Below are 27,454 nucleotides of genomic sequence, written 5' to 3'. Positions count from 1 at the left end.
TGATGGGGTGTGTGTGCAGGGATGTGTGTGCTTGTGTGTGTGTGTGTGTGCACGGCTGTGTGCATGTACATGACTGCTGTGTACATGCACATAGGTTGGTGTGTGTGTGCATGGTGTGGGGTGTGTATGGGGAGAGGGACTCAGTGCAATTCAGTGAATCCCAGATCTGGAGAAGAGGAGAGATGTAGCTTTGGCAGAGGTGGCTGTGTCCCTTCCCTCCACATCAGGCAGGGACCACCCTGGGGAATAGAAGATGGGTCCCTGTTCCCCACACAGACAGGAAGACCCAGAAATCTCCACCAGCCTTGGTCAAGTGAGGGTGAGGGCCTACTGGGGGTGGTGCCAGGCCAAACGCCAGAGTCCCTGTCTCCATGATGGAGGCCACTCCTTGTCTGGGGCCCTTTGGTGCCTCCCCACCCCCACGTCTTGCACGGGCTCCTGCAAGTCCCTGAGTGGGACACCAACCTGCCCACCGAGTTCTGCTTCTGCTGCCTTGTCCTCCTGGTCCCTGGCTGGCTCTCTGGCCTCTGCACCTTCTGTAGCTGAGACTCAAGAGAAGGGAAGTGAATTGCAGAAGGTCACCCCATCAGAAACGACAGAGCTGGGGTTTGAATGCAGCTCTTCCTACGGCAGAAGCCCCACTCTTTCTCCCACTTTGCTCTTTTGGAGGTGCAGGGTAGTGGCTAAGAGGAGGCTTGGAACACGTGGACTTGGGATCCAGTCCTGCACCAACACCTACTCTCTTGGGTAAACTTGAATTCATCTTTCAAACTTCCTGAGCCTCCTTTTCCTCTCCCTAAACTCGGAAAGAAGATGCTACCCATTTCTTATGGTTGTTGTGGGGACCAGGGTCAAATATACCTGGTACCCAGTAGACACAGCACAGATCCTGGCTCAGGCCTCAGACCCCTCCTCTCACTCCTTAGAACTGGAGAAAGCCTTCTCACCCACGGAAACCAGAGCCCGACACGTGGCTGCTGAAATTTCTCCAGTGGTTTCCCTGTGCCGTTAGAGTAAAATCTTTTAGCATCACTCCAAGGCCTGGCAGGTTCTGATTCCCACCTTTATCCCTGACCTCACTTCCTGTGAGCCCCTCCACCCGGCCCATTAATGTGCCCCGCGCACTGGAGCATCACTCCCATCTTTCCCACCTTGTTGATATTTGCACTTGCTGTTCCCTGTGTCTGGAAAGCTCTTCCTTGTATTCTTTCCCTGGTTAAATGCTCATCATCCTTTAGGCGTCAGCTTGAATGCCCAAAGAGGCACTTCTTGCCCTCCTGACTTAAGTACTGTCCCCCAGTGGACTCACACACAGCATTTCACTCTTGGTTTTCAGAGCAGTGTAGCTTAGTGGTTAAGAAGTGGCATCTGAACAGGGTTGCCTCAGTTCACCCACTTTGTCCCTTCTTTATTCTGTGACCTTGGGAAAACTTGCTAACTTCTCTGCCCCTTAGCTTCTTCATTTTAAAAACTGGGATAATTGTATCTCTCTGTGTCAGTTAGCATTTGATATACAATCATCCCTTGGTATTCACAGGGGATAAGTTCCGGAACGCCCACAGTTACCAAAATCTGCGGATGCTCCAGTCCCTTATATAAAACGGCCTAGTATTTGCATATAACCTCCACACACCCTCCTGTGTACTTTAAATCATCTCCTGATTACTTAGAATACCTAGTACCATGTACCTGCTATGTAAACAATTGTAAAATACACTGTAAATGCTATGTAAATAGTTGCCAGTGTGCAGCAAATTCAAGTTTTGTTTTTTGGAAGTTTCTGGAATTTTTTTCCTGATATTTTTAATCCACAGTTGGTTGAATCCACAGATGCGGAACCCATAACTGTGAAGGGTCAGCTGTGTTAGAGGCGCGGCTGTGCTGGGTTTGGCAGGAAGTGGCTCAGGCTCACCCGCACATCTACAGTCAGTTGGGTCTGGCTGACTGTCAGCTGAGGACCCAGGGGTTTTCCTCCACGGGCTGTGCCATCCTCCAGCAGGCTCTTCTGGGCTCGTTCATGTGGAGGTTGCTGAGTCCCAAGAGAAAGGAGCTCAAGCCCTTAACACCCAAGCCCTTTCCAAGTCTCTGCTTATTACTGAATCAAGATGGGTGGGAACGACCAGAGGGTCATAATGATCATCAGTCTTCACATCACCCTGTTGGGGCTGTTGTGGGGATTAAAATGGGAGTTTTGCTTGAAAGTGTTTAGTGCAGTGCCTGGCTGGTTAGTCAATTCTCCATAAACACTCATCCTTCTGATTCTGTGAACTAGAATTTGAGGCACAGACATGTTAGGCAGCTTGCTTAAGATCTGGCCTCCCTTAAGCGGTGGGGATTTGAATCCAGTTTCTGCCTCCTCCCAGGGACTGAGCTCTTAGCCACTCGGCTCTGCTGCTCCATCCACGTAGATGTGTAGAGAAGTCCATCTCACCTGCAGCCACGAGGCCAGTCTCCGGGTGGAGTGGAACCCTTCCCCGGCTTCCCTCTTCAATCAGCCGTGTTGCCTGGGCACCAGGCCTGGGTACCATGTTTGTCGTTGATCTGAAATGCCATAGTGGGAAGAAAATATTTGTTTTGGTGTTCTCTTCCAGCACTAACAATTTCCCGCTTGCATTTTTCTGTTGTTTGGCTCCGATGAATAGCAGTTTTCATCTTTGCTCTGTGTTACCATGTACACAGAGCTGCTGTTGGGAGCTAACAGCATGTTTGCTTAGTCATTATTCTGGGAAGGGGTGCCAGCCAGTCAATCGCCTTCATTTTTATACGACTCTGTACGCTGCAAATGCAGAAATGATGCACTCCACCCACGTACAGAGTCACCATCAGACACCTACCGTTCTGGAGGTGGGCACAACGGAGGTGGTGGTGATAGCTGGAGCCATGGCACTGATTCTGACTGTCTTCCTTTGTCAATGCCCGGAGCTGGGTTAATCTCCCCAAATGATTCCCTGTGAGAGAGTCTGTGGCAGATTTTATGGTTTTTACCAACTCAAAGAAGAAAGCAAATAGCACGGGACAGGTGCCAGAATCGAAAAAACTTCTTAGGAAGAGAGGAGAAAAGATGGATTCCGGGAAATGCAGGTGGGGCAGGCTTGCTGTTGAACCCAGCGAAGTTACGGGGAGGGTAGAAAATCTTTTTGTGAGTCCCAAGGTGGTCGCTGAGAGCTATGTGGGGTCTGCCGTGGGGCTGCCTTACAGGGGTTGGGAGTTCTTAGAATCAGGCCAAGCAGCTGGTCAGTATCATCCGGTCAGTTCACAGGGATGCCAGGCCCCAGGTGGGGCATGAAATGAGAGGCCAGAAAATGGAATCAAAACCATTTTGGTTGGCGGTTGTAACCATTGAAGGAATTGGGCCATCTTTGGCAACACAGCACTTGATTTCCAGAGTTCCAAGAGATGGACAAGGGTGAAGACAAGCTCGTGAGCCACTCCATTCATTTATTCGATAAATACTTACCGAGCTGGCATTGTGTGCCCAGCGCTGCTCAAGGTCCTGAGGCCTCTTTGGTGAACAAGACACAGTCTCAACCCTCAGGGGGGATATATTGTTGTAGGGAGTAAAGGCGTAAAAATACTATATGATGGTGATAAATATTAGGAAGAAAGTAAACAGATTGATGGAGCTGAGAGTGATGGAGTAAGAGCCAGTCAAGGGATGAGCTAGCATCCACAGGAGGTGCAAAGGTCCTGGGGTTGGAATGAACTTGACATGTCAAAGAATAGTTATAAGACCAGAGTGGCTGGAATAAGAGGAGTCAGAGAAAGAGGGAGAGATGGGGCCACTTTGTGTGGCACCCTGAGGATCAGAAAGGAGTTTGAATTTTTATCCTATGTGTAGTGAGATTCCACATAAGGGTTTAAGTAGGTGGATGATTTGATCTAAGTTCTGAGAATGTCCTAGCTCTGTGAGCATACAGTTTTCTAAAACAACAACAAACAAAACAGCAAATAAATCATGTTTTCTTGGAGGGTGGAGAGGGCAGATAGGAGAGACCCTTGCTCAGGGACTTGTAGCTGTGTGCTGAATCTTGATGGCAGCGAGGTATTTAATAAAGGCTGTCTTGGAGAAGTGGAGAGAGGATGATAGTGACTGAATTGATTTATTCCCCCAAAGTGTTGACCCAGGATTACTGTCAGACTCGGGGGAGGGTTTCTAGCAAGGTCCCTAAGGCTCAGCCCTGGACTCTCCCCTTCAACATTTCTATCTGTAAACTGGCGGGAGACTCCGAAGACTTGCCCATCAGACAGGCAGGTGACACAGAGCTGTCAGGGACAGCTAATGCCATGGACGACAGGCTCAGGACTCATGGTGATGGTCCTCCACAGGCAGGAGTGATGGGATGAGCCTGGCAACATCCCTCGTTGCATTCAGATTGGGGAACAAAGCCCAGCCATGGAGCAGGGCACCAGCCCTGGAATGGAAGCCGGGTGGGGTGGGAGGGGGTAGTGCCGTCAGCCAGACCCAGCAGCGCCCCTACACCAGCCTCTTCACTTTCTCAGTGACAAGGTGACAAAGTCCTTTGCCTCTTTCAGGTTCATGTTTCCCATCTGTAAAGTGAGGAGGATACTGTCCATTGCCCAGGGGTGTGGAGAGGATTAAAGGCACACATACAAGTGAGGCCAGCCTCTCTCTGGCCTGTAGTGGATTCATGGCAGATGGAAAGGGAATAGGAGTCTGTAGAGGCTGTCCCGGGGAGAGCTGGGTGCTCGGGGCCAGCCTTTCAGGGGCACACGAAGGACCCACAGCCAGATTGGCACTGCCTTTTCTGGGAATGCCAGCTTCCTAAGAGGCCCGTTGACCCTTGTAATGTGTCCAGAGGAGAATGACCAGGGAATACGAGCAGGGATTTGCACGCAGCCTCTGCGGAATCCTCTCCGCCAGCCTGGCTCCTGGGTTGGGGAGGGGTAGGAGTGTCCTCTCAGTGCGGAGAAGGGACCACCCGTGGGGTGGTTTTTGGTACAGGGACCTCAGGACCTGTGGGTCTTTTAGAAGCTGCTTTGATTTCCCCTTGGAACCAGTACTTTAAAGCAGTCAGTGGTGAGACTTCTGGGTATACATCTATTGTAGAACATTTTTATTTTAGGGGAAAAAAAAAGAAACCAAACACAGACAAAAACAGAGCAAATACTAGATCACGAACCCAAGTACCCCTCGCCCAGCCTTAATGATGACCGACATAAGGCCAATTTGTTTTGTCCCCTCATCCCTCCCCCCCTTGCTGGACTAAGTTTAAAGCCAATCCCAGACACGACGTTATCTGTAAATACTTTAGCATGTATCTCCAAGAGATAAGGACTCCTTTTGTTGTTGTTTAAGTGGAACCACAATACCATTATCCCAATTTTTAAAAGGTAACATAATTGTGGTCTTTCTAATTCAGAAAATCTATTGGTATATGGCTTGCTTTGCAAGTTTTTTGGGTGGGATGGGTGCGGGAAGAAGCAAAAACCTGTTCTTCAAATGCCAGGTTTCTGTGACTCGGGTCTCCCCTGTTCCCTTTGAGGAACGATGAAGAGGAAGATGGGGATCTACAACTCGGGGCTGTGGATTGGCAGCCTCTTTCTTCCAAGTGTTCCCAGGGACCCGGCAGTGAGAGTGGGGTCAATTTGTGGACCAAGTCTAGACATGGGAAGGAGGAAAGGATGGGAATAGGAGGGAGGGCAGGGAAGAGTGAGAGAGCAGAGTGGTGGCCTTGGCCTGCTGGCCTCCAGGAGCTTCCAGGGCCCGCCCACTCCAGCTGCCACTCACAGCTGCCGTGTGCCCAGTGCTTCCTGTGTGCGCATCGGTGCTGAGCCCACACGTGGGTTACCACCCAGGGGGTGGGTGCATTTAGTGCACCGCCCGTGTCACAGGTGTCACGCCCCGTCACACGGGATCCCTGGGGTTGCAGGACCTGACATGACAGAAGCAGTGGAGCTGGATAGTGATCTCAGTCCATTTGGCTGGAGGCTACTTTTCCTGTCGCCACTCTCTGCCTCCAGACCTGATGAGGCTACCTGTGGGGCTGGTGTTCAGGAGGTGTGCTGCCTCACTTGTTAGAATAGCAACAAGCTCCCAAGTTTTTAACTCTTCCCTGTGCTCCCCAAGTGCCCTGGCCACCCAGCACCTTTTCCAGGACCCCCTTGGTTGTCATTAGGACCCAGTAACTAAGGGGTTAGTGCCAAGCACAGTAGGAAGCCTCTGGGACTACAACCTGCTCCCATTCTGATTGGTTGTCAAATACTGTTCCCTGGTTCTATGTGTGGTGACTGAGTCATCGTGTGCCTGCGCTGCACGTGTGAGTATATGCCTGTGTGTGTGCGCGTGTGCTCATACAGAGCATTAGCAGGAAGGTGCACCCCTGCTGGGAACATTCAGTAGTCATTTCAGGTCTCACTGCACCCGCAGAATGGGTTGTCAGAGGAGGAATGTGCTCTCAGTCTCCCCAAACTCCACTCATGGGGCGCTTTAGTTTTTCCCTTGCTTCTTTTTCACCATTTTCACCACCTTCTCCTAGGGGTAGAGTGCCGAGCAGTTTCCAGAATGCTCTGTGTAGGCCACCTCATCCATCTTACACTGGATGGGGAGCCCACTCAGCAGGGACAGCAGATAGCTCTAAGCTGAGTGGCCATGGTCCTCCTGGAGTGCCAGGGTGCTGGTGGGGCAGGCTGGGCCACAAGCCAGGCCAGCAGGATTGCCACCCTATCCCACATTGGAGAGAGCCAGCACTCAGCAGCCTAGAGTCCATCGGACCATCAGGCCCCATCAGGCTGATGCCAGCCAGCAAGGGTCCAGCTGGAGGCCCCAGGGCTGAGGTGCAGGTGGAGGCCAGTGTTCAGATGCAGGGAGATGCTTGTGAACTGGTACAGGGATCAAGCAATTGCTGGTGCTCCCAGGAGGTGGGGCCTGGTCTGGAGACCGTGATCTATCTGGTCAGAGGGCCAAGCCAGCCAAGGTGAATGTGGGTATCCACAGAGCCACTGCGCAGAATTCAAGATCCAGGGGCCCTGCCAAGCTGGCAGACATGTAGACATACTAGCTGACACTTGTATTACCGTTATTCTGTGCCATACGTGGTCTGAAGCGTCTCTGCGATATCCCTGTTAGCCAGGAGACAGTGGTGACAAGATGCTGAGCAATGTGTCCAGGGTCACATAGCTGGGAAGTGACAGAGCCGGGGTGTGAGCTCGCGCTGTTTGCCCCGCAGCCCCTGCTCTCACCCTGCCACCCTGCAGTGCGTCTGGGGGCTCCAGGACTCAGCCCCAGCCCTCCGGACACCACGCTCAGAGCTGTTGGCTCAGTCTTGACCGCTTAGCTGCTAGTTTTTACTGCTTCAAGTCCTGGGCACGGCTGAACGGGGAGAGATGGGCTGAAATCCAGGCTCGGCTGTCTCAGCATTTAGTACCGGGAGGGGACTCAGGTGTCCCGAATCCCAGAGCCTCACTTGCGGTACTGTGCCCACAGGTGTGATGTGGGAACTCGTGGAGGCCACTCTGGTCCGTTTTCTCTCTTAAGAGGCAATAGGTTTCTCACGCCTGGAAACGACCTCTCCCCCCTCCTCCCCCTGGGGCCTGCACCCCGCAGCAGAGCCACCCTCCGAGAGCTGGCACTGCAGCCATCCATTTTTTGACTTGTTTGCAGGGCTCTGGAGCTCACCAGCAGCAAAGATGAGATCTCCTTGTTGGTGGAGCAGGAGTTCTTGAGCCTCACCAAAGAGCACCTCATCCTGGGCACAGAGGGCTCAGAGGACCTAGAGGCACTTGGCAGCTCTCCCGAGGGGCCCAGACTGCCGGCTCCCCGCCTTCTCATGCCGTCGCTGATGGCAGGCAGCAGTGAGCGCTCAGGAGCCTCCGTGATGGCCAGCGACAAGCTTCTGGAACCGAAGGTGGCTGTGTCCGTTATTGGCAGCCGGCAGGACTGTGACTCTGCCATGCCTAAGGTCACGAGCATCCTGCCGGCTGCCAAGGTCAAGAGTGCCAAGGGGGCAGAGGACAGGGGCCGCAGCCTGGGGGCCTCCAACATGGAGATCGGCCAGCTCCTGTCCCAGTTCCCACTGAAGTCCACCGAAATGCCCAAGGTCCCCAACGAGATGGTGTTGGAGGAGACCAGGGTCATCAAGGACTTCCTGCAGAACAGCATGTTTAGTGGCCCCGGACCCAAGGAGCCCGGGGGGCTGGGCCCGTTCCTGCTGCTGCCTCCCCCGCCTCCTCCCACGCCTCTCGCCAAACTCGACAAGCTCCTAGAACTCCCTGCTCCGAAGAAGCAGCTCCCAGTGTTTGCCAAGATCTGCTCCAAGCCCGAGGCTGACCCTGCCGTGGAGGAGCATCGCCTGATGGGTGAGCGGGGCTGGGAGCGGGGCTAGGGAGTGGGCCTGCAGGAAGAGAAACTTACTGGAAAGTGGGTTGGGCTGCATCCAGCACATGCGCAGAAGAGAATGAGGTGGCCTTGCTGGTGAGCGCGGTCCCCAGGCGCAGGCTGTTTTCAGCCCCATAGGCCTCCTCTGCTGGATGCCCGTGTCCAGGGCACAGGTCGCATAGGCAGATACGATGCTAGCCCTGAATCCAGTGTTCTTTGGAAAGAGGGGTAGGCACCTTTGGTAACTGAACACAGTATTTGAATCCACTGGCACCCAGAGTACATTGAAGGAAGCATTTGCCCCACTGAGTCCAGGGGGACACTGCAACGTGGGGACTTTAAACTGGACAGGAGAGAAATTTGACTGGCTTCTGATGGCGGTACCTGTTCTGGCCACGAGGCCTGGTCCCCTCTCTCTGGGGCCGGCAGTGAATGTGTACCTTTTCCAAGTGTAGTTGAGACTGTTGACCCTGGGATTTGTTCCCAGGGATTCCAGGGTTTTGGAAGTGCTTTCCCACCCCTGTGTTGAGGAGTCCACATCCTCCCCGGGGAATCCAGCCACCTTCCAAGCTTCCCCCACCCAACTCCCAGGATTCTGCATCTTGTGCCTGTTCTGATCCAGCTACTGGGAATGGTTCTGAGAAGGCAGACTGATGGCAGTGGCATTTGGCTGCCGACAGCAGTCACTTGGAGGAGCCCAAAAGAAAAACTCCCCCCAGGCTGTGAGCATGGACGGGTAACCGAGAGACACCTGTGTTGGGAGAGTCCAAACCCATCTTCCTAAGAAATAGGAGCGTGCTCACCTAGAGAACGTTCAGTGCCCTGAGCCTTGTAGGAAAGCCAAGGCCCCCGAGCTGTGGACAGAAAGCTGGACTCTGGGTCTCAGGCTGGCCTCCAGGAAACCGAGGACCCTGAGGATGCTGGGCTGTATGTGTGAGAGGGTTGAGCCCCATCTGGGGGAAGGGACGTCCCTCCCACCTCCTCCTCCAGGAGGAGTCTCTGTGTCGGATGGGGCTGCTGGGTTGGAGGCAGTCCTGTCCCACTCACCCTGCCACCATTTCTGTCTGTCTGTCTGTATGAAGAAGTGTGCGGGCAAAGGTGTGCCAAGGGGAGCTTTGCGGGGGTTTGTGTGTTTGTTAGAGAACACGTAGTGTGAGTATGTCCGAGTGTGACCACGGGTATGTGTTTGTGTGTGTCGTTCTGCGGGTGGAATTGTGTGTGAGTGAGCCAAAGGGATGACAGGCGGGGGGGTTATGTGTGTGCGTGGTGTGTGTGTGTACACAGACGTCGGAAGAGTGAGCGGCAAGCATGTTTCAGGTGACTGGAGGGGCGTGTGTGTGTGTGACTGCAGGTGTGTGGGCCTCTGGGGAGATGGCCATTATTAGTGGGTACTGTCATTTCAGCACAGTGGCCGGGGGCTACTCTCGGCACCAGAGGAACTCTTAGAAGAGACTCCAGGGACATGTTTTGCAAAAAATGTTATTTTCTCCTAAATTGGCTCAGACTATAGCAGCTCTTTTCTTTGCTGGGATGGCACTCGAGGGCTGGCCCAGTCCTGCGTTCTCAGCCCCAAGGCCACTGGGCTAGTGGGGCCAAGAGCTGGTGGGATCAGATCCACTTCCGACAGGGAACACTGGGCACAGGTCCTTTGATGCAGCCACTATCAGAATGATCCGAGGGGCCACTTGTGTGTCCAGTGCCGTTTTCCAGCCAAGCTCCATGGAGATCAGGATCTCCAGGCTGGGGAAGGCAAGAAGATGCTGGGAGAGCAAGGCCCTCTTCCCTGCTTCCACCAAGCAAAGCCTGAAAAAATTTATATGTGTATACATATTATATACTTGGATTTATATGTATTACATATAAATGCATATATATAGTTCCCCTACTCCATACTCACTTTTGTCAGAAGAAAGAATTCTATTGCTCAGAAGGAAATAGGGGTGAGAACCCCTACTGTGGAGGGTCCCATGATGATCCAGACAGTGTCCTCACACTGGGGGGACACCAGGTTGATGTGGAGAGAGACCTGAGCAAGGTGCCAACCACATCCAGTGATACTCTGTGTCTCTCTGAAGCCTCTGTGCCTTTGCCCAGTCACCCAGAGCCCTGGTGTAAGGCCTTGCTGAAGGCCCGCTTCCTGCTGGAAGCCCTCTGACCCTCTCAGACAGGAGCTGTCTCAGCCACCCTTTTCTCCTGCTATGTTCCTCTGTCACCTCCTTGTCCCCATCTACCTTGTCCCGGAGCTATTTCTGGGTCTGTCTGTCTCTCCCTCCTTGTTGTGAGCTCCTGCAGGGCCAAGTCTGGCTCTGACTCATCGCAGTGTCCCCAGGACTCAGGTCAGGGCCTGGCACTGACGAGTGTGCTGAGCATCAAAGCAGGGGTAGAATCCATGACGAGGGAGCAGACTGCAGCTCAGACTGTGTGTTCTTTAGCAACGTGTGTCCCCCCACTAAACCAGGTGCTCCCCAAAGGCTAGAGCTGTGTCCAAGTCAGCTTTGTACCTCGAACCTTGGTACGCCAACCTGTGGAGGGTTGGAAGGAAGGAAGGGAGGAAAAAAAAGAGGGAGGGAGGGAGGGAAGAAGAAAGGTAGGAGGAAAGGAAAGGAGGGAAGGGGTAAGTCGGGGAAGGGATGGTGGAAGGAAGAAAAGAAAGAAGGGAAGACAAGAAAAGAAAGGTAACTGGAAGGAAAGATGAATGGGTGGATGGAAGGAAGGAAGGTAAAAATAGATGTATAGATGGATGTATAAGTGCATGAGAGAGGAAGACCAGAATGGGCCTTGGTCATGAAGGCTACAGGGATTGGACTTGGATTGAACTTGGCTGGGAGGGAGACCCCAGAGTGATCTGAGCCTCAGGTGTGCTGTGGAGGGTCCATCCCTTTGTCCAAAAGAAGGTGCTCCCCACACCCAGCACTTGCCCCTCCCGAGTCACTGACTCAGTTTCCCTCGCGCTGTAGAATGGAACCCTGGCACCAAGGAGCTGACCAAGGCTCGGCAGAGCCTCTTGCTTAGTCATTGGACCCAGAGCCAGAAGGACCCCTTTGGTGAGGAGGGTTGCAGCGACCCCATGGGCTCCATGTCCGTGGCCCCGCCGACCAAGAAGCCCGCATGGCCGGCCGAGAAGAACCTGCTGTATGAGTTCCTTGGGGCCACCAAGAACCCGAGTGGGCAGCTGAGGCTTTGCACCAAAGTGGAGGTGGACGGGCTGGAGCTGAAACGTAAGCTGACCCTGCCCAGGGAGTCTGAAGGGATTTCACAAACTGTCATAGGTCCGGGCCCAGCTCTGCCATCAGATGGCTGTCTCACCAATGGGCAAGTCACTGCCTTTCCCTGGGTGTCAGGTTTTAAACCCGTAAAATGGGGGATGTGACTTTCTTCCTATGTCCTCTGCAGGGAATATAATTGCTAGAGAAACGCAGCTGACTCTCAGGGGTCATGTGAGCATCATTGGTGGTCAGTTTGAACATTTTATCCCCTCAAGTTGCCCAAGCCAAAGAAAAATCCATGCTTTAATATTATTTCTACATTGAGATTATTCACATCCTTGCTTTCTCTGCCTTGCACTCCTACAACTGTTTCAATCAAAACCCTTTTCCTCCCAAAAATAAGGGGAAACTGACACCCCATCTCTGACTCTATAAGCCCACAGGGCGTATTGTAGAAGGAGAGAATCCAGGTTTCATAACCTGAAACAACTCAACCAAATCTTACTCATTCAGACTAATTTTGGGCCCTACCATACTGAATTCTAATTATATAATATTTTAAACTATAAATGATTCCAACATAGATGTAACAGCCTGCGCAAGGTCCTCCTCACTGTTGCAGGTACACGCCTTCAGGGGCTGCTTTGATAATTTGGTAAGAATGGCTTCCATGGCATCGCAGTTGTTGGTATCAAACTGGATTCTCCTAAAGCGCTTGAAAGAATGTGGTTTTGTACGTAGTGCTGTATTCTCGAGCTGAACTGCCTCCTTACTAGTGAGTGATGGAAAGTGACCTTCTATGCCGACTGTGCTGGGATTTTCACCCCTTCCGAATCGGCGAGATGTGAACTAAAGATATGGTCCTAGAGTTGGAAATTCACCTGAAATTTGAAGACCCCTCTGGGAGCTTAAAAGACTTGACTTCTGAGAACGTTAACCCCAGAGGCAGTCATGGTGCTGAGGGCATCCTGGTCTCTCCCTCCTTCAATCATGGAAACACTCTACCTCTCCTGTGACTTACAGTTAACCCGCCAGCGACGGGAGCCGACAAGAACAACCTCAAGTACACAGGGAACGTGTTCACCCCACGCTTTGCCACCGCCTTGACCTCAGCCACCCTGAACCAGCCGCTCTGGCTCAACCTGAACTACCCACCTCCGCCCGTGTTCACAAATCCCGCCACCTTCCCACAGTATCAGGTGAGTGAGTGTGTCCGGGGCCAGGCTCACCCATGGCCATCCACGGAGGGGCAGTGGCTTCCAGGGAGCCTAATTCACAAAGAGCCTTCGGACGCGTTAGTTCATTTCTTCACTGTGGCCACATCAGACCAAATACTTGGTACACACACATGCAAACACACATGCATGTGTGCGTTTATTTCTCATTTTCCTTTGTCTGAATTCTGGTTCACTCTGTGCTGTGTCTTCCAGAGCTGCTTGGCTAGTTTGGGCCTGTGAAATACTTGGGCTCCCAGGAGAGGATGATGACATACAGTCCTTGTTTCCCCCCACCTCCTGTGACTTCCTTTACAGTCAGATGACATGTGTCCTGGATTACTTGGGACAGTCCCAATTGAGGTCTTTTGTCCCAGCATAATTCTTAATTGCACCTGCTTTCACTCTCAAGTGTCCTGCTGTGGATGACAAATTATGTGGCCACTTCATTTAAATGACAACCCAACCGTCTCAGTGTCTCCCAGCTAAAGTGGCTCAGAGCACTTTCTCGGTCCTGGGACTCAGAGGGAACTCAGGGCCAGACAATAAGGAATGGGTGAAACCCTTGGATTTTTACTCACAGAAATTATTTATGCAGGGAAAATGTAGTTTCTTTAGTTGGCCTATTTAATTTAATCTCCCTGAAGAGTTGCCACCCACTGGGTAGAAAGAAGGAAAAATCAAATAAATGTCCACTCTGGTTTAAACAGTAGTCCAAACCAAGAGCTTAAAGTAGTCCTTTTAGGTAGTGCTCAGTTCCTCCAGGAAAGGTGCTCAGTGTCAAAGATTTCCCAGTCTTCTGTCCCCTCCCTGGCTCCTTTCCAGTATGGTGTGCCAGTGTATGGGGTGGGGACCAGGTGTTTGGGAACCTGCTGCCCCAGCCTTGCTTGGCAAAGCCTGGAGAGGGCAAAGAGAGAAGGAAATCCCCAGGAAATCATCTCATCCTGTCTCTGTGCCCCTTCCCCTGTCCTTTGGGCCCCTGTGTCATTTCCTCCTTTACAACAGAGCAGCGAGTCTCAGGGAGTGGACGTCCCACGCAGAAGGTAGATCTACTCCACGTAAAGCCTCTCTGTGCTGGTACACCCGGCTTAGCCCCTGAATCTTAAATGGGGACTAAAGTAAAGGAGTTTCGCACAGTCTCTCTTTTTCTCTCCAAAGTTTTGTTTCCAAGCTTTTTTTTCCGGTTTGCTCAAGAGAGCCCAAGTGCCCACCCCATCCTCTCGAGGTGAGCGGTTGTAACGAAGTGCGGCACCCGGGAAAATGAAAGTGCACCCGTCCCGTGTCTACGATTTGTTGTCCTTGCACAGGTCTGGAGAGAAATGCCCTGTTCACGTACCCGTGGGCCCACCGTCCCCTTCACTGATGTTCCTCCACCCTTGCATTTGTGTGTTTGCTCACTCACACTCATCATTCATCCACCCGCTCGTGGATGGACTCCTCTTTGTATTTGTTCTTTTCATTCATTGAAGTAGTGAAAAACCCTTCCTTCACATTGACCATAGGCCAAGCATCAACTCGGTCAGGGGATTCCGAGGTGACTAAGAAGCTCGGAGTCGAGTACAAGTCAGGAACAAATCAAAGGCCAGCACTGTGTGCACCCCCACCTCTGAGAGAGAAACGATTTGCACAATTTTATTTAGTGGAAACCCGTGCACTCTCAGGGCTCACCATGTAAAGCTAATGCAGTGATGCATTTTATGAAGAGAGGGTGGTGTCTCACTGCCATGTTAACTTCTACTCTCTTGACTTTTGGAGCGGGTGAGATACGGACACAGTTTTCAAGCTTGAAGGTCCTTTGTCTTCAGAGATGCTGGTGTTGGCATCACAGGGCTGACCCCGAGGTTCCTGGGCCCCTGGGTCCTATACAGCAGTTTAGACACTGAATGGGCCCAGCTGAAGTCCACTGCACGTGCCGACCCTCGCGGGTGGGAACGGGGGTCGGTGTAGTTTACATTCTCCAGCCCCTTGTGATCGCACATCACCACCCAGCTTCAGGACGGCTGGTCCAGTGGCCTGATATAATAAAAAGAAGGCAGGTTTTGGAATCGTCAGGCTGGGGTTTAAGGAAATTCTGCTGCTTCCAAATTGTGTGGCCTTGGGCAAGTTAGCCAAATGCTCTGAGCCCAGGTTTCCTCACCTGTGAAATGGCCTAATAATTACAGCAGCGGCAGCAGCAAATGCTTGAGTCAGCTGTAAGGTTAATTGAATCCATGGATGAGAAAGGGCTTTGAAAAATCCAAAGTGTGATACAGATGTTGGTTTGTATTATTATTCAGCCCCAATCTTCCTAGGAAGCAGGGTCAGGGAGCTCTGCAGACCTTGAGAAGACAGAGAGGAGAAATGGGGAACAGTCTATCCTGGTCTCCTTCTCTGCTTGGCGTTAGGAATAAAGATGAGGTCCCAAATCCAATGTACTCAGAGCTCCGCTGTGGAGGGTCGCAGAGCCCTGGAGGACTAAGTCCCCAGCACCAAGGGGCTCCAGAGGCTCCAGGCTGCTCAGCATAAATGACTTCGGCTCCCAGTGAAGGAAGGAGCACACAGGGGGAGAGGCCTTGGCCTCAAGCAAAGAGGAGTGAATGTTTGTTCATCCTTGCTCATGATTTTACAGAGTTGCAGTTTGAACAACTAGAAATACCTTCCAAGTCGTGCAGTGTCGCTCACACTGATGACTCCTGAAAATCCGCCCAGGACAGAGCGGGTCGTAGATCCTGGGCGTGGGGAGGATGATGGCCTGGGGAGCTGGCTGTGGACAGCGGAGTGGGGAGGGAGTGAAACTGAGGAGGGACACTGAGAACCTGGCCTTGGAGCTGAGGGCTGGAAACAGGCAGGACGGCCCCATCTGGCTGACTCCTCTGTCCTGGTTCAGGTCACGGTTGGGGTCACAGAGCCCAGACTGTGGTCGTGGTGAGTGGGGCTGCCCTGGGCTGCAGGACTTGAAGGAAAGGGGGCAGGTGCACTGGTTTCAGGTGAAGGGGTTGGTGGGAGTCGGGGAGGCCCAGCCATGGTCAAGTGTCAGGTACACGGGAGCAGAGAGCAAGGAGGCTCTGAGAGGATGTGCGCTCTTGGAGACCTGGAAAATGGGCACCAGGAGACCTGGGGGACTTCCCAGGCCCCTGCAGCAGGGATGCAAAGCCTTTTATGAGGAGCCTTTGGACTCTGAAGAAGTAGTCAAGGGCACAGTGTCAGCCATCAACACTTTGACAACTGGCACAAGCTGAGCCCAGAATGGAGGCAGCATCTTGGGGTGCAGAATCTTCTGCAAAAACATATGGTCTGAGGGATGCTTTGGGTTCTGAATTGTATCTTAGGGGTAACTAACTGGATTGGCAGGTAGAGGTAGTCTGGAACTGGAGGGGTCATGGGCTGACCCCACCCACAGGAGCAGTTCTGCTGTGCGTGTGCACGTGTGTGCGTGAGCGTACACATGGACATGTAAGGCCACGTGGGACAGAGTTGTGTGGTTTCTACTTCCCATTGGGCTGAGCTGCCAGGCAGCCTCTTCAAGTGGAGGGTGTGGGGTTGGGGGAGCAGTGAGAGATGGTAAAAATACCTAACTTGCAGAATCCTTATTATGTGCTGTGCACTGTTCTAAGCGCTTTGGGTGAATGAACTCATTTATCTTCACATCAGTCCTCCTCGTCAGGTACAGACACGGGTGTACATGTGGGCACATAGACGCACAGCAGCAGAGACCCAAACGCATATGCCCGGGCTCACAGTTGCACATTTGTGCACAGAAACCCACAGCTCCAGACACAAATGCAAGCACACGTGCAGATCTGCTGAAATAAACATGGAGGCAAGCTAGCGCACACATGTACACAGATGCACACTGGCACCTCATGTCTTAGGGCAGGGATGGGGTTTGGGGAAAGGCACATGGAAAAAGGTAAAGATAGCAACAAAGATAACTTGACTACTGTCACAGGCTTTACACGCTGAACACACATCATTTTACAGACAAGAGAAAAGACACTCAGAGAGGCTAAGTGATTTGCCCAAGATCACACAGCCACTAAGGGGGCAGATCTGGGATTCAAGAGGCAGGCAGGTTCCTGAAGCTCTTATCTTAAATATTCACTGCAAAGGCTGTGAATCCTGCTCACCACGGGCTTCCTGTGTGGTCTGAGTTGTGCTGGCTCGACCTGATTCCAGCTGGACTAGGCAACTAGAGGGTCTAGCCAGCAGTGTGGTGGGATGGGCTCAGCTGTCTGGAGATCCTGGCAAGTGAGCTGGAAGCTGAGCTGAGTGGCTGCTGCTCTCTGGCTGGGAGCCCGTTGCCCCGCGGCGCTGAGCCTCCCCCTTCTCTCCCCAGGGCCTGCACCCGCAGCGGGCAGCCCGGATGCCTTATCAGCAGACCCTGCACCCCCAGCTGGGGGGTTACTCCCGACAGGTGAGTACGTGACTTCTTCACCTCTGAACCAGCTCCACGAAGGTCTGCAGGTTACAAGGACATCTGTTCCCTCGCCTTTGTCCAGCTGGTCACCCCCCATAATTGCTGGCCCACCCTTGACCCCAGAGCACAGACACAAACACCAACATGTGTGTGGAAACAAACCAGTGTCCTCAGGTGACAATAACAGCTGGCCCTTATAGAGCTCCTGCTGTGTGCGAGGCCCTTCTCTAAGGGCCTTACCTGCGTTAATTTAATCTTCAGAACCACCCTATGGGGTAGATTAGAGGTGAGGAAACCGAGACACAGAGAGATTAAATAATTTGTCCAAGGTTATCAAGTTAACACATGTTAGCTTTTGCTGTGGCAACAAACAGCCTCAATATCTTCAAGATTTTCAGCAATAAAGTATTTAATTTTCACCCACAGTTGACAGGTGGGCTGAGCTGGGCTGGGACTGGGCTCAAGCCTGTTCCACGCATCCTCGTTTCGGGCTCGTGCTGCAGATACAGTAGTTCTTGCTGTGCTGGGTGGCTGGAGTGCCGGAGGGCCAGGCAGAAACACTTCTGGGAGGCCCGGCTTAGACCCTGAATGTAGCGACAGGTGCCCACCTTCCACCAGCCAAAGCAAATCACGTGGCCTTGCCCAGCATTGGTGAGGCTGGGGAGTCATCCCTTCCAAGCCAGTTTGTCAGTTAAGACACGAGACACCTAATTCAATTTAAATTTCAGATAAACAGTGAATAAAATTTTAGTAGAGCTATGTCCAGAATACAGCATGGATCATACTTACTTGAAACAAAATTTTGCTGTTTATCTGAAATTCAGCTTTAATTGGGTGTTATATTTTGGTTTGCTAAATCTGTCCCCTCCCCTATGCCCCTGGGTAAGTCATTGATCAATATCTGCTTGACAGTGACACAAAAGCAGAACTGGGATTTGACCTTGGGCAGCCTGGCTTCAGGGTCCATGTCCCCCCCGTAACTCTGGTTTACTGCCTTTTGTGTACAGATGCACAAAAATATAGTATCAAAGTAAAGCAGCAGAGACAAAAATACTAATACACACTCAGACACAAATAAAGATACAATTACATGCATGTGGCTCAGCTGCATGTGCACACAAAACACAGGACAGCAGGTCCTGGGACAGTGACACCCTGGGGCAGGGATGGAGGTGTGAGGGAAGGAGCTGAGAACTGGCCGCATTCTCGGTCTGGCCGTGCACCCTCACATACAAACCCCACACTCACACCCACAGACTCCTCGGCCTCTCCTCTCTCCCTGGGGAGCCCTACCCTTTCTCTGCAAACCACACCTCTGACCCGACGGATGTTAGAATGTTCCAGTGGGTAGAGAGGAGCCCACAGGTATAGGTTACTTTATTATGTGGGCTAGTCCTGCTCTTTCAGCAGGAGGAGCTTTGCATCCTGAGATGAAGTAAATGTGAGGCAGGCTCACAGAATCTCAGCACGTCCCCTCTGCCCCGTGAACAGTGATTCCGTCCACATAGTTTCAAAGTGGATGCTTTTAGACAAAGTTATGTATGTGCATGTATTTGAAAAAGTAATACAAAAACATGGTCCAAAATTTTCAGAATCTTAGAGGCAATCGCTGTTCCTGGTATCTTAGGTACCCTTGCTATTTATACCTATTGATACAAGCATTTTTACACAAATGTGGTATTCTGGGCACGCTGCTCTATCATTGCTTCTGCGAGCAGAGTGTCTTTTGGAGATGATTCCAGAGCCCTGTGCACAGCTCTGTTTTATGGGTTTTATCAGTGACATATGGTTTAGGGTACATTTTTGAGTAAAGCTTATATAAGCTCTGGAACCTGCATCTTCTCTTTCATGTCAGTTTCCTCGCAGGTCCAGGCCCCCCTCCCCCAACCGTGAAAACCAGGCACATTTTCTGCCACGCTGACCCGCGGGTGTCTGTCCTGGGAGATGCCTTCCTGGGTTCTCTCTGTGAGCTCTGGACGCTTTCTGACCTTTAGCTCATCCTCTTGGGGTTTCGATGCCCGTGTCCAGCATCAGCAAGTCCTACATGTCCACTAAGGGAAAGATGGGGAAGGCAGGAGGGAGGGGCTCAGGCTTTCAGGAGGAACAAGCATAGAGGTACGGGTCAGAGCCACGGGCTCTGGGCTCACCCCACTGGGATTCTGACAAAACGCAGACACTTGAAACACTAAGCAAGTTGCTTAATTTCTCTGAACCTCAGTTTCCTCATCTCTAAAATGGCCCTACTTCCCAAGGCTGTTTGGAGTTTAATTGAGAGAATCCAGAGGAAGGGTCTGGAGTACCCCAAGCACTTAATAACTGCTAGCCTTGTCATCTTTTTAAATTATATAAGGATGTGCAGGATGAGAGAGGGCTGTCAGCACCCTGAACCCCTGAGCAGCGTGGACCTCAGACTCTTACTGTTAAAATGGAAATCTAGAACTTTCCCCAGTTTTGACCAAAACACACAGGAGGTTGGATGTCAGCTCCACACAAGACATTCAGAGCTGTCAGTGGTAGAATCCAGTGCTCATGATGTAATGAGCTCCCCATCATTTTACGTATTCAAACAGACACTTAGTAGTTTCTTCTTTCCTCGCTGCCCCCTCCTCTTCCTTTCCTGCACTCATTCATTTAACACATGTTTATTGAGCAGCTACCGTGTGACAGGCATTGTCTTAGGGCTAAGGATAAGTCAGTAAATAAGACAGATGGGGTCCCTGCCTTGCCAGAGGCAAGATAGTGGAAGCCCTGCTTCTCAGTGGGGGTCTGATCCAGGAAGTCTCAGAAACCCAGTGAGCTCCTGTTTTCTCTAGGGTTTGAGCTGAATGCCGTTGCCTCTTGTCCACTTACACTGTCCAGCACTGTAACCACCAGCCACGTAGCTATTTAAATTTAAATCAATTAAAATTCAGTAAAATTTAAAATTCAATCACACTAGCCCCATTTCAAGGGCTCAATCAGCACACCTGTGTCTGATGGCTACCATATTGCACCATGCAGATGCAGATTTCCATCATCCATCACCAGAGTTTCCACAGGACAGGGCTGTCTTGGACTTGGAGTCTGATGATATCCTGAGCTAGAAGCCAGGGATGTATAAATCTCAACAGCCTTTACTGAGATAGTAAAAGACTTAAAAATGAACAGGTGGTTATTGACCAAGGGGAAGGTAGGGGAAAGGGAATGGACATGATGGAAGTCATATTCATTGGCTGTTTATTATATGCCAGTCTCTCTACATATGTCAGCCGTCTCAACCCCCAAACAATGGAGATAGTGTTTGCCATTTTATGGATAAGGAAACTGAGGCTCAGTTAAATGAAATAACTTGCCAGTCTCGCATACAAGAGCTGGGTCCTATGCTTTTTCCAGCTCAACACGTCGCCTTCTATGCACCTCATAGCAACTGAGGGGCACAGGGGCTGAGGGGTGGGGCTAGGGTTAGAGTTAGGGCTGGGGAACTGTGACGTTTGGGAGCAGTGGGCATTGCTGGACCAAGCCCCTCTCCTCTCTGCCCTGCAGGTGACACCATTCAGTCCACAGCAGATGGGACAGCAGGTTTTCCGCTCTTCCTACACGCCCCTGCTGGGCTACGTCCCCTTCGTCCAGCCCAACTATTCGTACTCTCAGAGGACGCCGCAAAAGCTGTCCGGCAATCCCCGAGACCCTTCCCCCATGGCAGGAGATGGGCCGCAGTGCCTCTTCCCCCAGGCGTTCGGGTGAGTGTTCAGCCCACACTGGAAGTCCAGTTTGTCTCCAGGAAGCCTCCAAACAGGGGAGGTGGGTGCTTGGGGCCCCCCCGGGTGCTTTCTTGGTACGTATGTCCCATGGCTGTGGGAAGGGGAGACCTTATGCCTGGGTCCAGAGACTGGGTCCTGGATTCCCAAATCTGATGTGAGGTGAACCTGATCTGAATCTGGTGGGGCCCTTTTGGAGGCCCATTTTGGGGCTGTGGGTGCTAGAGTCTGGTGCAGAAACACAGCTGTGTGGTCAGGAATAGATGGGGACACCACCCACAGCAGGTGGCAGGTCGTGGAGCATGGCGAATATGCCCTTACCCACTTGCTTGGTTCACAGCCAGACATGGCCAGGTAATCCTCTTACACCTCTCTCCCCTGTTTACCGCATCCTGAGCGCCTTGCCAGGCTCCTCTCTCGAACATCCCAAGGACTCCGTGACCGGTGCTGCCGAAGGGCCCCCCGTTGCTTATCAGACTGCTCACACTTTCCACCCAAAGTACCCCAAACAGCAGAGGAGGGGGGCTGAGCAGCAAACAGCCAACACAAACTCAACATTTTGGCTGGAAATTGCACACAAACTTTACGTGCTAGTCAGTAAGAAATGTCTGTTTGTTGTTTTACTGTAACAATGCACGGTGGCTCATTCCCACCCAACATCTCTTCACTATTGATGCTCTGAGATGCAGGCAGTGCCCTGTCATTCCTGAGAATCCGAGTGCCTGGGGCACACCCCGGGGCATGTGTGCCCTGTTTGAGAACCTCCATTTATAGGATAAGGACCAAATTCCCCAACTGGACATCGATTTCCTTCCTCCCCATCACTGCCCCTCACCGTAGTGTCTGCAGGTGCCCCGGACTCTTACGCCTTCAATCAGTGTTTCCCCGAATGTCTTGTTAAAGGGGATAAATGCTAGAAAGAGGTTTCTACAGTCAGATCTGTTTGGGAAAAGAAAGGTGGAAACAGAGATACACAGATTTCTTAACTGCTGGAATTCACAGATTATTTAATTTCCTAGGGTGCCTGGAGAACACTTAAGAAGGTGATTGATAGTATCATTTGAACATAAAACCCATGACCCCTTGTTTCTTTTTTTCTCCTTTTTCTTTTCCTCCCTCCCTCCTTCCCTCCCTCCCTTCCTCCCTCCCTCCCAATCCTTTCTCTCCTTCCCTTTTCTTGTAGAGCACATCATGGTGTGTTTCACCAACACACTGTTGAAAGCTCTGTCTCAATTCACATAGTTACGATGAATTTAGCCTGTAGGGGACCATCGATGAATAGGATGTGTTTCCCCCTTCCGAGGCTGAGAGCGGATGAGCAGGGGGAGCAGTGATGTCAGTGCCCTGACAAAGTGAAGGCCATCGATGTGGCCTAAGCACAGAGGAGGGATCCCTGCTGGGTGAACAGTGAGGGCTGCAGGAAGGGGAGGAACCTGGTTGAAGTACTAGATTTATCCCTGAAAAAGGTGGAAAATAGGAAAAGGAAGATTAAGCTTAGATGATTAAAGGTTGTGACTGGTGGACCTGGGGATCCAGTGCAGATCTGTGAACGTCAGACTGAACTGATGGGATGGAGGGGAGACTATACGCAGGAGAGGGTGGAGTCTGGAGGTGACTGTAGAGTCTGTAAGAGTGGTTCTCACCTCCCTGGAGGCAACTGCACAGGGAAGGCAGCCTACCTGCAGGCTGGCAAGCTCCCTGCTTCCATGCTGTGGCTCCAGGCTTAAGGTAAGAGAGACTGTCTGCAGAAGCCAGAGCTGGCTGCACTTGAAAGGGAGCGTGGTCCCAAGGTCTCATCGGTCAGCGGTTGAGCCGCACTGATTGGGAGCAGTGAGAGCGGAGGGTTGAGACCTGGCCTCTGGCTGTCTTCAGAGGGGCAGGGAGGGGAAACGGAGCGAGCAGGAGACTGAGGAAGAAGCAGCTTTAGAAGTGGGAGAGGGCCTGGGGACACTGAGGGCAAAGGAGGCGAGTGATGGGGAGGAGTAGCGATCAGCAGAGGGGAATGGTGGCCTGAGAGTCTTGGGAAGACCAGGAAAGTGAGGCCGGAAGAGTGAGGCAAGGGATGGAGGCCCGTGCCCCCAAAGGGGTGATTGTTCACACAGAGTAATTTGTTGAACCTCTTCCATGTGCCTGGCACTACTCTGGTTACTGGAGTGAACAGGACCAAGTGCTTCCCTCTGTCCTGCCAGGAGGAGAAACAGACAATGTGGAAATCAGCAAGCATCATACATGTCAGGTGCGGGGGAGGAGGGCTGGAGAGGATGACGGGATGTCTCTTGAGCCAAGATCTGGATGAAGTGTGAGGATGAATCATTCATAAATATGGATGACTCTGGGCAGAAAGAAGCGAAATGCAGTGTCCCCAGGATAGGAGATGTATCTGGGGCCCAAGGAGTGGGGGAGAGAGAGTGGGCAGAACCAAAGCTGGAGAGGTGGCAGGGCCAGACTAGGCAGAGCCTGGTAGGTGTGGAAGGAAGAGCTGGGAGAAGCCATCGATGCTCCGAGGTTCTCTGCGTAAGGAAGGTGACTCGACCAACGTACGAAGAGTGGACTATGAAGTAAGAGCTGGTGGAGGGGACCAGAGGAGGAGCCTTTATAGCTATCCAAGCAGGAGGTGCTGGTGGCGTAGACAGGGACAGTGACCATGGTGGGGAGACAAGAGAAAAGAGCTGGAGTGTTTATTTTCTTGCTAGAATTGACAGGACTTGATGATGGCTGGATGTAGAATGAGGAAAAGAGAGGAGTCAAGCATGACTCTTAGGTTTTTGACCGGTGTCCGGACAAGCTACCTAGGTCCAGATGACGAGAGCAAAGATCTGCTGATCAGGAGTTTGGTTTTGGATATGGAAAGTCTGAGATGCCTGTTAGACACATGAGTGGAGCTGTTGATAGGCAGGTGGATATATGGGTCTGGGGCTCGGGGGAGAGTTCGGGGCTGGTAATATAAGTTTAGGAATCATTAGCATATAGATACTATTTAAAGGCATGGGATGGGACGAGATCGCCCAGGGAGTAGATGTACCCAGAGAAGAGGAGAGGCCCAAGGACTGAGCCCTGGGCTCCAACACGTAGAGAGGCTGGGGAGATGCGGAGGAACCAGCAAAAGGTCTAAGAGGTGGGAGAGAAAATAGGAGGCTGAGAATAACCATGAGAATAACACCTGGGCGCTGTAGGATGGAGCGTGGGGACGCTGAGCACAGTGGTGGTGCTGGGGGCTACCGTCGTGCTGAAGAGGCTGCCCTGGACAGGGAGGGAGGCGCAGAAGAGAACCAAGAGACTAAACCATACGAAGTGGGAGAGGAAGGAGCAGGTCGCCTCCGTGTTCTCAGGGAGGAAGGACGGGAGGCCTCCCTGCCCTCTTCATACATCCATCGGGGTAAGATAACTGTACAACTTATCTTCCAAACAATAACCAGTTTGAGAGTTAAAAAAGAACATAAATAATAATCACACTGAAAATACCAGTGTAGAAACTGTCCCAGGCCAACTAGGACAGTTCACTATGCTCAAGAGGCAGTTCAAGCTCCTCCTCCTCCTCCTCCTCCTCCAGGAAGTATTCCTTGATAGCTATAGTCCACATGGATTGCCCAGCTCCCTGACCCTCTGGTGTATGCCCTGTCCAGATCATGCCCTTGGCAACTGATCTGACAAGATGTTCTAAGCTGTAGGGCTCAGATGTGTGGGGTGTGGCAATCTGATAGGAGGTATGTCATGAGTAATTTGTTCCCAGTAATTATTAAATAGTTAAGAATGTGTTATGGCCTTTATTTTATAAATCAGAGTGGAATTCAGAGTATACTTATAATAACATCACTTTCAATCATTTCTTTTCTAGTATGATTTTTGAAAAAGGGCGGAAGAGGTGGGGTTACCACTGGCATTAACTGCTTATCTGGTTGCTACCTTTTGTCAGGTCCTGGGCTGGGTGCTGGGTGTAAAATGGTGAACAGACCAAAAACTGCCCCTGCTCTCATGGAATTTCTTTTAGTGAGGAGGGAATCAAACAACCACAAGCCTCGCTTGTCCACGGCCGCTCACAGTGACCAGCAGATCCCGATCCCAGCTGAGGCATTAGAAATTAATGCGATGGTTTGTTCCCATTGCTTCTACCTTGCCCCTTCCCTCCTCCTTTTTGTTTCATCAATTCACTGGAGGGCGCCGCGAACGTGAGCATCTTCTGTAATATGCATCTGCCCAGCAGAAAAGTGGCTGAGAATCCCTGGATTAGACTAAATCTAGCCGTTGGCTCTGCCGCAATTTGTATGGAGCTCCGTTCCATTCATTCAAAGTATTCTAGCAGATGGGGAAAGAGATTGCAGTAGGATACCGGAAGTGTGAGTAAATGATTCCATCTGGAGAGGTCAGGGAAGGCTTCACAGAGATGACTTCTAAACTCTTGTTTGAAGTATGAATAGCAGTGTGCTGGGGAGAAAAAGCGGCAGTGTGTGTACTTCTGCTCTTGGAGGGTGAGGCTCAAATCTTCTTGCCTCTTCCTCCCCCAAGGGTCTAGCAAAGTCCCATGCACCCAGCGATGCCTCAGTGCTCGCTTCTCAGCCAGCCTGGTGTGGAACTGGAGAGCCTGACTTAGCTTGGTGCTGAGAAGGGGAGAAAGAGCCCTAGGACCGTGCGGGACCTCACACTGGGACGTGGCCCTGAGTTCTCCAATGCTGTACAATTTTCTGAGGGACCCACAGGGTCCTCTAAGGCCAGTAGAGTGGCTGTAGGTCCACAGGTTAGGTGCTCAGATCTGGAGAGGCTCCCTCGTCTGTGGTCCTGGAGAGAGTATAAACCTGGGAGAAATGGTCCCTACAGGCCACCATCCTGACCTAACTAAGTGGCAGAAGCTCTTTGTTGTCCTCCGGTTGTTATCATTTTAATATTTTTTTTTGTTATTGCTAAAACTTTCAACTTCCAAGACTGTCCTGATCTTCCCCACCTCTGACAGCCACAAGATTAATATTTTCCTTTTCCTAATATCTCGGTTGACAACAGGAATTTCATCATGACGTGCATTTCTTTCTCCTCCAGGTTCGGCTCGACGTCTGGTGGGCCCCTGATGAACAGCCCCTATTTTTCCTCCAGTGGGAATGGCATAAATTTTTAGATCTCCGTCTCATCCCCCTCCTCCTGCCTTAGCCCCGGGATCGGGACGAAGGGCCCTCTGGGATTCCGGGTTCTGCAACAGCTAGGTGTGAAGTTTGGAAAACCAAGGTTCCGACCAGGTCGCAGTCAGAAAACAGCAAGACCAGATGCATCTCTTGACCAACACTCACACACACAGCCTCCCTTGCCACACGCGGCACAGACCACACACACACACACACACCCCTCATGTTCATACTCACTTGCTCAACCACATATGCATCTGTATTTAGCTAACATGAGTGATTTTTGTTTTTGTTGTTGTTGGTAAAATAGAAATAAGACACTTAATTTTAGAAAGTTTGTATCTTATGATAAAAGTATGAGCTGCTTGAAGTGGAGCGTGCCTATTTATTTTCTGTGATGTTCTGCGTAATCTTCCCTGCTTCTTTTCCCCACGAGACTCAGCGTTTACCGGGGACCTAAAGAGAGACCACAGGCTGCCATCCTCCAAGTGATACTCTCTAAATAATGGACCCCAAAGATCATAAACTTGAGGGCTTATCTCTCCCCTTCTGTGATCCACTCACTTCTCAACAGCCCAGTTTATGCAACTCAGGAATGGATGTAAAAGAGATGCAACCTCCTCTGCCCTATCCAGGTGGTAGTTTTACAGACAAAGTCTCTCTTGAGCAGAAGATGGGAAAATGTGCCTGCAAATCAATTCCAAATATAATTCTAGATGTGACAGACTATTTTTAGTGACTGTACCTCAGTGCCCAAGCTAGAGGTCAACCACAAAACCACCCCTAATGGTCCTGTCCCTGGACCATTCTCAATCAGCTTTTATCAGTGACTTGAATAAGGACATTGAGAGCATCTTGATCATATTTATGGAGGGCACAAATCTGAGACGAGAAGATGGCCTGAGTCAGTGATACACATATCCTTTAACGCTCCCATTCTACACAGGCATCATTAAGCAGCTATTCTGAGTCTGGACAAAGCCACAGAATCATTCTTCCTATGGTGGTCCACGCAGCCAACATGATCAGGGATGGTCTATGAAATGAAACTCAAGTGCAATCCTTTGGCAAACCCTAACATGATGAAAATAAACAGAAAGTTAATGTAATGACCTCCTCTTGGGTCTAAAAATGAACCATGCACTTACAGGTGGACCAACTTTGTCAGTTCTAAGTTGCTCTATTGCCACCCCTGCACCTGAAAGCTCTGTATCACCCTGGCCGAGGCCAGTGAGAGCCAGGGCTGGGGAACATTAGGAGCCCAATCCTGACTGCGATGAGAGGCTAGGGGTCTGGAAGTCACCAGTGTCTCACGATGGGCTTAAGTCCAGTGCCCACGAGAGCTTTTCCTTTGCCTTCGCAGTGTGACATGATTGGCCTCACTGGCTTTTCTTCCTAGATCCCTGGAAACCAGTTTCTCTCCCAAGTCCTCTTAGGACTTGTGCCTTCTCCCCTTCT

The 27,454-nt window shown here is 51.4% G+C and overlaps 1 protein-coding gene across 2 annotated transcripts in view; it reads left to right on the top strand.

Moving 5' to 3' along the window:
• LOC102535707 (uncharacterized protein C1orf94) overlaps positions 1 to 26,366 on the top strand; it is a 36,533-nt gene extending 10,167 nt beyond the window's left edge. The window contains exons 2-7 of one of the 2 annotated variants that reach the window (XM_072955115.1): positions 7,622 to 8,316; positions 11,293 to 11,553; positions 12,565 to 12,740; positions 17,071 to 17,148; positions 20,674 to 20,870; positions 25,917 to 26,366. In XM_072955115.1, coding sequence (XP_072811216.1) covers positions 7,622 to 8,316; positions 11,293 to 11,553; positions 12,565 to 12,740; positions 17,071 to 17,148; positions 20,674 to 20,870; positions 25,917 to 25,992 — 1,483 coding nt within the window. In that variant the 3' untranslated portion in view covers positions 25,993 to 26,366. The remainder of the gene's footprint in view (positions 1 to 7,621; positions 8,317 to 11,292; positions 11,554 to 12,564; positions 12,741 to 17,070; positions 17,149 to 20,673; positions 20,871 to 25,916) is intronic. The other variant, XM_072955116.1, reaches the window with a different exon arrangement.
• The last annotated feature ends 1,088 nt before the right edge of the window (positions 26,367 to 27,454 follow it).

Source organism: Vicugna pacos, chromosome 35, assembly GCF_048564905.1.
Source record: "Vicugna pacos chromosome 35, VicPac4, whole genome shotgun sequence".
Classification (NCBI taxonomy): Eukaryota; Metazoa; Chordata; class Mammalia; order Artiodactyla; family Camelidae; genus Vicugna; species Vicugna pacos.
The sequence above is the reverse complement of the archived record's forward strand: the minus strand, read 5'-3'. Positions and strand labels throughout refer to the sequence as shown.